Below are 12,324 nucleotides of genomic sequence, written 5' to 3'. Positions count from 1 at the left end.
ACATTATTTCCTTTTAATAAAATAGTGGTCAGCTGGTCATCACGTCATCCAAATGACCTTTCTTTCTTGATGCGAACTTCTTTGTTGGCAATGCGACCTTTGTAGGTGACACCAGTGAGTCTTATCTCAATGGCTTCCACTTTCATCAGCCAGAAATACAAGAACGTGTTTGTGGTCAAGTTACACAAATCGTCTGATCTTTTTGTAGACAACAACAGTCGTCAAACAGAGACAGGGCGTATTGATGGGAAGAGGAGTCATTGCCCTTGGACAGTGTATCTCCAATTGGGGCGACTTAGCAAACCAATTCAGAGGCACTTATTTTTTTTGGGACAGCTCACGACTCTTCTAAAGAAGTCAAAAACGTTTTGTCAGTCTGTAGACAAAATCAACTGATGGAGGTCATTGTGAAGAAATAATATTGAGAATTACTACCTGTGATTGAAAAGTTCAGCGTGCGCCACTGCAGATCAATACATTATAGTAAGTAACACACCGAAAAAAAAAAACGAACAGAAAAAACTATTTGTTTTAAGCCCTCCCAATGAAAAACAAAGAATAACATGGAATCGTTAAATGATTAAATAATATGAAAAGAATCACTTGTCTCATTGGAAATCCTTGAATATTATGAAACGAATCATCGTACTCATTTGGAATCTTGGATAATATGAAACGAATCACTCATTCCCATTGACGATGACTGGCTAGAGCAGTGATGGGCAACCTTTCTGAGGAGCCGGCCAAAAAAAAAATTAAGAAACAATTGGGGGGGGGGGGGGAGCCTCATTTATTTTTTAAGAAAGTATAGAAATGTAGTCATTTGTTATGGGTTTTTTTTGGTCCACGGTTAACGACCAACCATCTTTACTTTTTCCCAACTTATGTCAGGTACCCATTAGAGTTAGGTGGACTCAGGGGCGTCCAAAAAAAAAAATTTACACCCAAATTTAGTTTAGATCAATCATGAACTCTAGCCATAGGACAACTCTGAGTAAAGCATAGAAATGAAAATGCGTAATATTTCTCCAACGGTTCATCTGATATTGAAAACTTCCATTCTTGCACTGTGAATGACTTTTTATGATTTTTATTTAAAAACATGTCACGGGCCGGATTAAGACTTACCGAGGGCCGGAGTTAGCCCGCAGGCCGTAGTTAGCCCATCACTGGACTAGAGTGTTAATAAATACTACGTTCAACTATAGCGCTTGAGGCAATAGTCAGCCCTACAGCCGGAGCTACTAACAGTCAGCTGGGATGGACATTCAGGAAAGAAATAGTAATACGTAAGGGAGGCTCAAATGAAACCGGAGTAATGAAAAGTCATGGGAGAGAATGACACTAGTTGAACCAATACTCGGTTGGTAAGACGTGAAGACTTAGCACTGGGACAACAGTTTTATGTCCCCAACTGTTGTAATATAGTAAATGTATCATTCAAACTACCCTAGGAGAGTTGGGCTGGTCGAGGAAGGGGAGAATTGAACTGAAGATATTCTGTTCTATGATTGACACACTTTGGTGCTGTTCCGTCAATCAATATGAAAGTTTCAATTTCAAGGGAGAAAGAAAGCAAATGGAGATAAGCGTTCAATAGTGTTCAGGTAACTGCCAGAACTGAACCAAACGGTCATGTTCAACAAAGTGATGAACTGACAACATTTCCAAATCTACTATCAGTCATAGAAAGACTCAATGTCTGCTGAAGATTTAATAAATAAATTAAAAAAAAAACTTGCTACAAATTTTTTGGTCAGGTCTCGGGCACTGAAGGATCCAGAACTTTCGAGTGGGGGGGGGGCGATTTTTTCCAAACCCGAACCCTAACCCCAAAAGCGTTTTCTTGCATTCTTAAATGTAGAAACGCATTCTCCTGACATGTACTGCCCATTATTCATCAATAGAGTTCGGGGCGAAGCCCCGACGCCAAAAGCGTTTTCTTGCATTCTTCACTGCAGAAACGTATTCTCCTGACATCTACAGCTCATTATTCATCAATGGAGTTCGGGGCGAAGCCCCGACGCCAAAAGCGTTTTCTTGCATTCTTCAATGCAGACTCGCATTCTCCTGTCATCTACTGCTCATTATTCACCAATAGAGTTTGGGGCGAAGCCCCGACCCCAAAAGCGTTTTCTTGCATTCTTCAATGCAGACTCGCATTCTCCTGACATGTACTGCTCATTATTCATCAATAGAGCTCAGGGCAAAGCCCCGACGCCAAAAGCGTTTTCTTGCATTCTTCAATGCAGTAATGCATTCTCCTGTCATCTACTGCTCATTATTAATCAATAGAGTTCGGGGCGAAGCCCCGACGCCAAAAGCGTTTTCTTGCATTCTTCACTGCAGAAACGTATTCTCCTGACATCTACAGCCCATTATTCATCAATGGAGTTCGGGGCGAAGCCCCGACGCCAAAAGCGTTTTCTTGCATTCTTCAATGCAGACTCGCATTCTCCTGTCATCTACTGCTCATTATTCATCAATAGAGCTCAGGGCAAAGCCCCGACGCCAAAAGCGTTTTCTTGCATTCTTCACTGCAGAAACGTATCTCCTGACATCTACAGCTCATTATTTATCAATGGAGTTCGGGGCGAACGCCAAAAGCGTTTTCTTGCATTCTTCACTGCAGAAACGCATTTTCCTGACATCTACTGCTCATTATTCATCAATGGAGTTCGGGACTCGCCCCGACGCCAAAAGTGTTTTCTTGCATTCTTCAATGCAGAAACGCATTCTCCTGACATCTACTGCTCATTATTCATAAATGGAGTTCGGGGCTCGCCCCGACGCCAAATGTGTTTTCTTGCATTTTTCAATGCAGAAACGCATTCTCCTGACATCTACAGCTCATTATTCATCAGTGGGGTTCCGAAGCCAAAAAAAGATTTCTTGCATTCTTCACAGAAGAAACGCATTCTCCTGACCAAAGGCTCATTAATCATACTATTAAAAAAGGACTTTTCGAATGTTGTACTTGAAAAGTATTCTAATATGAATTTATAGGATCTTAATACATTGCAAATAAAACCGATTTTTTCCATGAAAAGATAAGATAACCCACATATTTAGATTTTAGCTTTGAGGATCGTCGCCGAAAAAATAATAATTCGATAAATAATATTCAATAAAATGTAAGTAGCAAAATATCAGATTGAGTAAAGGTTGGGAAAAGGGACTATGGAATGATTATTTGGGTTTAGAACTAATCTCAATCGTGACTCTTATACTAAAAAAAATTTCGTTTGAATTCTATCTTTCTTAAAATAATTATTATAAATTAATGTGAAATTACATAAACTCTGTCTGGAAATGGGAGGGGCGGTAGAGTTAAAACGATTAATCCTCGCTCCTTTAATAATTTCTGCTAAAGATTGCATTTAGCATTAAAGAATAGGGGTGGGGCGACTCAACTAATTTTGTTCACAAACTATGATTCTCCATAAAAATAGGACCGCTCCCCCCCCCACTCAGAGGGCTAGAGTGGGGAGGGCAGTACATGCAATCGCCCTCCCCCCAACCCCACCGAATCGGCCAAGATACCAGAAGGGGATTGACATAATATAAAATTTATATATTAATTGAATTAATTTTGTTCACAAACTATGATTTCTCCATAAAAGTAGGACCGCCCCCCCCCACTCAAAGGGTTTAGGTGGGAAAGGCAGTAGAGGTATTCGCCCCCCCCCCCCAATCGGCAAACAGGGAACGACATAGTATAAAGATCGGTTAAAATATCAATAACAAGTTTTAATCGTATAAATATTTAATTGATTCTGTTAACAAGCTGTGATTTCTAGAAATAAATTGGACCGCCCCCCCACTCGAAAGTGTATTGGGGGGGGGGGCGGGATTGATACCATCGCCCCCTTCCGACGCCACCAAATCGGCCAACATACTAGAGGGGGGGGGGAAATAATCTAAAAATAGGTTGAAATATAAATAATTAGTATATATTATTAACATAAGTAATAAATTCGTATAGAATTTGTGTAAATTCTATACTAAAATTCGTCCGACCCCCCGCCTACGAGGGGGGGGGGGGTCGGCCGAGTGGGGGGGGGGGGGGCGATCGTTCTACCACCCCCCCCCCCTGGATCCGCCAGTGGTCTCGGGTGCATAACACAGTACATACAAGTCGATTTTTTCGTTAAAATGTGTAATGACACGAAACTCGTTGATCCAATCGATCCAATGCTCAAGCAATAAGGACTCTATCTCAGGCTTGCAACGCAGCATGAACTGATGCATGTGTTTCTTTAAGTCTTATCTTTGGTTAGTGCTATAATCCCTGTAGTATTGGAATGTCTGCTCCGTAAACCACACATGATTCTGACACACACAGTGACGTAGGAAAAGTTAAAGGGGGATTATTTTGTTTCAGGAAGATGTACTGAAGATGTTCAAGGAAGATGTACTGAAGATGTTTCAGGAAGATGTACTGAAGATGTTCAAGGAAGATGTACTGAAGATGTTTCAGGAAGATGTACTGAAGATGTTCAAGGAAGATGTACTGAAGATGTTTCAGGAAGATGTACTGAAGATGTTCAAGGAAGATGTACTGAAGATGTTTCAGGAAGATGTACTGAAGATGTTCAAGGAAGATGTACTGAAGATGTTTCAGGAAGATGTACTGAAGATGTTCATACAATTGCGACACAATCTTTTTGGTGTCTCCGGTGTAGAGACCAGAAATACTGAGAAACGAAAACCTTTAGTAGGAGTCAAGTCAAATATACACACACACACACACATGTACACAGATAGATATTACCCTTAACATATCGGAAAAGTGTCTACTTAAAAGAAAGGTTTTGGAAGCCCTAATGGGAGGACCATTGAGCCCCCTCATTTCCTCTTACTGCCTCTGAATGACTAAGTGTTTTTTAATGTTAGGCCCCACTGATCAGGAAACCTAAATGACCTCTGTCCAGCCACTAGTCACATGACATGGTCCTGTACATAGCAGACTTCCAGTTAACTCCCTGTTGATCTAACACTACACAGGGCTCTAATGAAACGTGGGCAAGGAACATCCCTCCAGTTCGGTTTTTGTCTTTTTTTCCCTTTAAACGTGATTTTTTTCTTCTAATTTCTCGACTCAAGCATGAAACAAAAATGTGAAGGCAACAATGTTCCGATTGAAGTTGTTTGTGCCATTGAGTGTAGACTACCTGTATAGCACCATCATAAAACTGTACCAGTTTTTGATAGTGTAAAATTGTGAGTTATTTTGTTGGCAGAGTGTAAGGAATAGGAAATCAAATACAAACAAGTTATAAAAAATAATACTTTTTAAAACCAAAGCTTATCGAAGGAGAAATAACTGCAATTACTGCCATTTACCTGAAAATTACAGGGTTTAGTTACATTTCTGCTATATAGAACAAACCAATTAGTACTAAATGATTAACTAATTGGTTAATTTTTGGATTGATTCGTGTATTTCTATCAACTATGAATTATGCCAAATTTCAACTTGATCCGAGAATGGGAATTGGAGAAAAAACGTGTCAAAACGTAATAAGGGGACTAAATCCATATATATATATATATATATATATATATATATATATATATATATATATATATATATATATATATATCCACATCTCTCATTACGTAGCATTTTTTCTCCTTATATCGAAATCAAACAAAATAATTGATCACCAATAATTAATTAACTAATTAAGTAATTTTTTTTTTATTGATTCATGTCTTGTCATGCTTCCCATAATTTTATTATCGATTAAATCAACTTTCCCATAACTCTAACATCAATAAAATCAACATTTCCATAATTCCATTCTCTCTGCAGGTTTCCGTTTCTACAGCCCATACGATGTGTTCAAATCTAGACAGCCCAGATGGCCATCTTCGGACTTACCGGCAAGGAACGGCGCAGGTAAATGGAGTTGATTGACATAAATGAAGATCCAGTGACTTTGGGAGGGGGGGGGTACTCTAAGAAACAGGTCTTTTGACTCATGGTAGTAGGGCAAATACACCGCTATAGGTAGAAAGTATAAACTGAAGTAGCAGCTATATAACATAGACATTGTCTTAAAGATTAAGAATATTTTTTTGTGGATATGAATACAGAACTGTAGTGTAGACTATAAATCAAATAACTCTTTGCTGGAATAAGCCACAAAGACCAAATACCTTAACTTTCCTAAAACAGATGTCAGATACCAATTACTACTTGTGTGTGTGTGTGGGGGGGTGCCAAATTTTAATTTCCATCAGAGAGCCTTAACTCTGTAACTTATCAGTATGCCAGTTAGGACACACAATCAGTAGAAAGTAGATCTTAAGATGTTGACCATTTCTGTTTCAGAGGATTTGTTCTCCCCTCCTGAACAGGACTACTACAAGATCATCTCCTACCTAAACGATGTTGGAAAACGAAGGCGATAGTCTCCACAAGGAATGGAACTCTTATTGGTTGTTTTGTCATTGCTCTCTTTTGGCGGAGAAACATGAAGCCAAACATTTGAGACTCTTTTATATTTCATGTACAGTTTGATTCTTTTCAACTACTACACACAATTCTAAAAATACATTTTTATTCTGTTGATCAGACATTTTACAGTTAACTTTAGAAAAAAAAATCTAATGTATCGAGCTGAAAAATAAAGAGAAAATAGACACTAACTGGTTATATTGATTTAAAGGTTTGAATGGAAACTGAGTAGCAAGCTTAGCAAATGTGGGTGTGTGTGAATGTGATTGTGTGTGTGTCTGGTAATCAACATTTCTTGACTGTTTCAATTGTTAAAGTTCCAGCTTACAGGTAGAGCAGGAAAAAATGTGAAAAACAAAACAAACAAATAATAACATCACAGTAATAACTAATAATAAAGTCCAAGTGACTGTAGGGTTAACATTTTGATCAATGATACACTAAAAGTGAACAAACAAATCACAAAGAGATTTGGGATGTGAACAGCATCATTTTTTGTTTTTGCAATGAAACTTTTTTCTTTTGCGAATGAAAAATAAAAGCATCAGAAAAAAAGTAAAAAAAAAACAATGTACTTTGAAAAAATGAGGCTCATCAACAAGTGGTACACTACATTGAGGCCCTAATACAACAAAACATCAGCACTACTCACCCTAAGAGACCTGTCGTAGGATGCACTGAAAACTTTAGTTCCAGAGGCTGTGTGCAACACTGCTAGAGCATACACTGTTCCGCTGTGTCCCATGAGTGTCTCAAGCTGATTGAATGAGTTCAATTCCCAAACCTAAAGAGACAAACAAGACAACTAATGTAAAGACAAAACACACAGTGCCCTGACTATTAACAACATTCCCTGATAATCAGCTATATGTAATAATGTCATAAGAAATTCACTTTGAAATCTCATTTTCAAAGGGTGATTTTCTTAACTAGTGGACATTTTGCTACAATGTGACTGCAGCATTATCGCAATCTAATAGTGCATGCCCACACTCTTACATGTAAGTTGACCAGAAGCCCAGATACAAATCAACAGTTTCACTTACGTGGATGCAGTTTTCATAAGTGCCACATAAAATATGATGGTTAGTGATGGCTATGCTGTAAACACTTCCACCGGAAGTCTCCAGGTCTCGAACACATTCTAGAGTATTGATATTCCACACCTGAACAGAATTAATAGGGAATAGGTTTAAGTTTTCAACTTTTATTTTACCAGTGGTTCCTTAGTATAAGACTTAAATGACTCAATCTTCTACATAGCAGAATAAAAGTCCCATTGGCAGATAGAAATTCATAGGTTGAGAACCACATGATAGACTATACTAAAAGAAAGAAAAAAATATTTTGAGATCTTAACTAACAGATAAATTGATAAAGAGCACAAAAACGTAAGTGGCTTTCCCCTTCAGGGGTAGCTAACAAAACTGCATTTTTCATGTGCAAAGCCTAATATGCATATAAAAGGAAACCACTGGCTTAGTAGAAAATACAGTTTTAAAACCATAAAATTACATTTTCACTAAAATTTTGAGTTTTAAATACAATGTAAAAATGTCTGGATGAGTAGTCACCTTCACTGTCTGGTAGGATCCACTAAAGAGATATTCATTAGTAGCTGCTAGAGCTCGAACCCAGTGGTTTAAACCTGTCAACTCTTTTTTCAGTTCGTAAGTGTGGACATCATAAACCTATCAAGATAAAAACATAGATGTAAAATTGTAAAGCTGTGAGAAAGGTCATAACGATTTCAACATGCAAAAAAGAAATATCCATTAAGTAAATGTCAAGCCCACCACAAATGTATTTTATTGATTCTCCTGCCTTGATAGTTAGATGACATCCTACAGTTTAAGAAAAAATCTATTCCATTGTATATATTTTGTATGATTCAGATCTGTCCAGCCAAGTCTCTGTTACTTAGGACTTTTCATTCGTTCTTGTGGCAATCTGAACTTTTTTGTTTTTTTACTTAGGACTTTTCATTCGTTCTTGTGGCAATCTGAACTTTTTTGTTTTACTCTTTACATAAAGTCTAGAGCTTTAATAGTGTTTCTCATTCTTTTTAAAGATGTCTTTATTTCTCTATAGAAGTACATGAACTAATGATGAGCAAATAGCATTTACCAAAACAATGTGTAGTAAGAGAGACAGTCATACTGAGCTCAATTCAACCTACTCTGATAATTTTGAGGGATCCACTGAACAGCATGTTGCTAGCAGCAACTAGTGTACACACTGGGTTATCATGGGCTTTGATGACTTGGCAGTTCTCATACGTTTCTACATTCCACACCTGATAGACATAAAAATGTTTGACAATGTTACCTAAAAGTTTTTCTACAGTCAACTCCTGAGAGACACACAAATGTTTGACAATGTTACCTAAAAAGTTTTTCTACAGTCCACACATGCCAGACACAGCACATTCTTTTTAACCACAATCAAAAGTGATTACCGGTCCCATATAGATTATACAAAAAGATCTAGAAACTAATATTAACATATTTCCTTAATAATTAAAATCATTATGATATCATCAAGCTAAATCTAGATAACACCCATTTACGACATTCACACTAACAATAATCTAACTATTTATGATTATGATCAAATCTCTACCAATCACCAATGAAACACTTGACAAGAATATTTATAAGCCTGTGAAAGCCACCTTGTTTGGAGAAGAGCCCATAAATTTTAAATAAGCAAGGGAATACATCTACACACTGCTTCCAAACCAATACAACATTTGTTTTATTCATTCCCAAATCAAAAACACTTTAACCCATAGAGACTCCATTACTGCTGCTGATCTTGTCACTGACATTTATAATTCAAAGCACTTACAATTATATTGCAGTCCTGGGAGCCACTGAACAGCTTGTTGCCATAGTTACAGAGAGCCAGCACAATGCCAGAGTGGCCTTCTAATGTCTTCACACACTTGTAACTAGAGCTGGTGTCCCATACCTAGCAATGGTATTATCAACTAAATGTTACTTTACATCATGCCAAGTTTATTGTGCTACTCTATTATAACCAACAGCTTAAACAAAACAGCTTAGCTTAAACAATCCAAAACTTGGTTAAACCTCACACAAGTTTCCCATTCAAAAAATATACACTTATTCAATGTAGATTTCAAGACAAAACCAGTAACTCATAATGATTTTCCTTTTTTTTTTTTTTTTTGCTTTTTTTTTCTCTCAGGTCTCTCCAAAACTGAATTCCATTTTTGTTTTTAGCCAAACCTTTGTGTTCTTTTGTGTTTCTTTTTATTTATTATTTTTTTATTTTTGTAGAAAGCTTCTTTAATTTATATTCCTGGTAACTTGTTCTAAATTCTGCTAAAGAGATAATACCTAGTTCCCATCTTTATTCACTCACTTTGATTGTTTTGTCTGTAGATCCACTAAATAAATAGTCACCCATTGCACTGAGACACCAGACTGGACCCTAACAAATAGACAATACCAACTTAGTCACTCCATGATTATATATATATATATATATATATATATAATTAACATTAATTAATAAACATTTGATTAGTAATTGATTCAAACATTTATAAGTTGATATTTGAATATCTAAGAACACATGAAATGAAAGCAGACTGAAATCAAGAATCTACTTTTCAATTCAAATCAATTCAAATCAGAATGTTTTAAATTTGTTAGTTCAAGTTGAAGAACTAACAACAAAGTGTAGAAGTCTACTAACCAGATGTCCAACAAATGTCCCTTTACACTTGAACATTGATATGGGATCATAAGCTGGGTAGAAAGAATAATTCACCAATAAATAAATACATGAAATACAATTACTCAAAATGTTCCTGGCAATTCAGTTCAATATGAATATCTAAATAAGTCAAGCAATTATCAATATTACAATTTGAAATGTACGTAAAAATATTGGTACTAAAAATTTGTTAGATATTATGTTTTGAAAAATAATACTCAACAACTTCAGATGGGAATGTAAAAAAATTCTTCTGAGAGCTAAAAATATACAGAGCAGGTGAGATAGAGATCTGTTCAAAACAGCTGCGATAGAGGTCTGTACAGAAATAAGTGAGATAGAGGTGAACAGAGACAGGTGAAATAGGTCTATATGGAGGTAGGTGAGATAGAGGTCTGTAAAGAGCAGGTTAGATAAAGGTCTGTACAGAGGCAGGTGCGTTAGAGGTCTGTAAAGCACAGGTGAGATAAAGGTCTGTACAGAGGCAGGTAAGATAAAGGTCTGTACAAAGCAGGTAAGTTAGAGGTCTGTAAAGAGCAGGTGAGTTAGAGGTCTGTAAAGAGCAGGTGAGATAAAGGTCTGTACAGAGGCAGGTGAGATAAAGGTCTGTACAGAGGCAGGTGAGTTAGAAGTCTGTAAAGTGCAGGTGAGATAATGGTCTGTACAGAGGCAGGTAAGATAAAGGTCTGTACAAAGCAGGTAAGTTAGAGGTCTGTAAAGAGCAGGTGAGATAGAGGTCTGTAAAGCGCAGGTGAGATAAAGGTCTGTACAGAAGCAGGTGAGCTAGAGGTCTGTAAAGTGCAGGTAAGATAAAGGTCTGTACAAAGCAGGTAAGTTAGAGGTCTGTAAAGTGCAGGTGAGATAGAGGTCTGTAAAGAGCGGGTGAGATAGATCAAGTGTTTAAAAAGTGCTATATGATCTGCTTTACTTTAAACAGAAGATTTCAGGTTCTGATTTGAACTGGATGGGGTAAGACAAAAAAGCTTTACAAATTCATCTACCGTAAGGTCAAGCAATTAACTTGACAGAGAGATGGTAACTTTTAGGACCAAACAAGATAATCTGCTGTCATATCCCAAAAAAAGATGAATGTAATATTTAGTATTTAGTCCAAAACAGATGTTCAAAGATATCAAGAAACAAGGGCAACATTACCTCCAGCTGTAGCACCAAGATTGATCCTCATGTTGATATGTGACATTTCTTCCTGAATTCATAAGGATGCAAAATATATAGAATGTTTTGATAAAAACAATAACCTAGTAAAAGATACTAATCATAACTTATTATTCATTTTCAGCTAACTGTTAAAGAAGATGAGAGAAAACTATGTTTGTAATTTACCGTTAAAGCAGAAATATCTTTTCTATTGTCAAGTATTTCATCCATTATTTTACTGTGGTTACGCTCAACAAGTTCTGTAAAAAAAATATGTGTTTATTATAAAAAGAGTGGAAGTTAAGACTGTTATACCCCCCCTCTCCAATTTGAGAAGTGGAAGTTAAGACTGTTATACCCCCCCCCCTCTCCAATTGGACCATTCAGTAAGTTGTAGGGGCCTACCTAGCTTCATGTCTACACTCTTCTCCATGGTCTCTAACCTTTCCGAGAGTCGACCAAGCATTGATCTGAGGAACTCAATTTCTTGGTCTTTTTGATTTAAATGCATCTGAAATAGAAGAATGACTAAGATGTCTGAACAAAAGTAAATTCTACACTTATTGTTAACAAATTTTAAAGTAATCCACTAATTATGTAGAATCAAGCTTTATTACACTATATACTGACTCTATTAAAAAAATGAGGTTATCTTAAAGAAACAACCACTTATTGTATGTAAAAAAAAAACTTGAATATTTTAAAACAAAGAAAAACAACCTACTTGTAAATCTGTTACTTTCTCATCTGTCAGTCTGAGAAACTCTTTCATTCCTTCAAACCTGCAAGACTTCAAATGTTCTTCCAACTCATCTTGTGTTCCAATAAAATCACAACTTAAAGACAACAAAATTGCAAGTAGCATATTACTACAATATTAAAAAAATAAATTACAAAATGTAAAAAAAATAACTTTGTTGAATTAATACAAGAGAAGCATTTAAATCTATGGA

General features: G+C 36.5%; 1 protein-coding gene across 6 annotated transcripts in view; it reads right to left on the bottom strand.

Moving 5' to 3' along the window:
• LOC106051216 (E3 ubiquitin-protein ligase TRAF7-like) overlaps positions 1–12,324 on the bottom strand; it is a 69,144-nt gene that overhangs the window by 40,896 nt on the left and 15,924 nt on the right. For all 6 annotated transcript variants that reach the window (XM_056020490.1, XM_056020494.1, XM_056020491.1 and 3 more), the window contains 11 exons: positions 12,096–12,207; positions 11,777–11,882; positions 11,558–11,631; positions 11,369–11,420; positions 10,193–10,245; positions 9,857–9,925; positions 9,317–9,439; positions 8,646–8,762; positions 8,041–8,157; positions 7,513–7,632; positions 7,119–7,250 (listed from right to left, as the gene is read on the bottom strand). In XM_056020490.1, the coding sequence (XP_055876465.1) occupies positions 7,119–7,250; positions 7,513–7,632; positions 8,041–8,157; positions 8,646–8,762; positions 9,317–9,439; positions 9,857–9,925; positions 10,193–10,245; positions 11,369–11,420; positions 11,558–11,631; positions 11,777–11,882; positions 12,096–12,207 (1,075 nt within the window). The remainder of the gene's footprint in view (positions 1–7,118; positions 7,251–7,512; positions 7,633–8,040; positions 8,158–8,645; positions 8,763–9,316; positions 9,440–9,856; positions 9,926–10,192; positions 10,246–11,368; positions 11,421–11,557; positions 11,632–11,776; positions 11,883–12,095; positions 12,208–12,324) is intronic.

The sequence above is a fragment of the Biomphalaria glabrata genome, chromosome 2, assembly GCF_947242115.1.
Source record: "Biomphalaria glabrata chromosome 2, xgBioGlab47.1, whole genome shotgun sequence".
NCBI classification, from domain to species: domain Eukaryota; kingdom Metazoa; phylum Mollusca; class Gastropoda; family Planorbidae; genus Biomphalaria; species Biomphalaria glabrata.
Note: the sequence above shows the minus strand (reverse complement) of the source record. Positions and strands in the feature narration are given on the sequence as shown.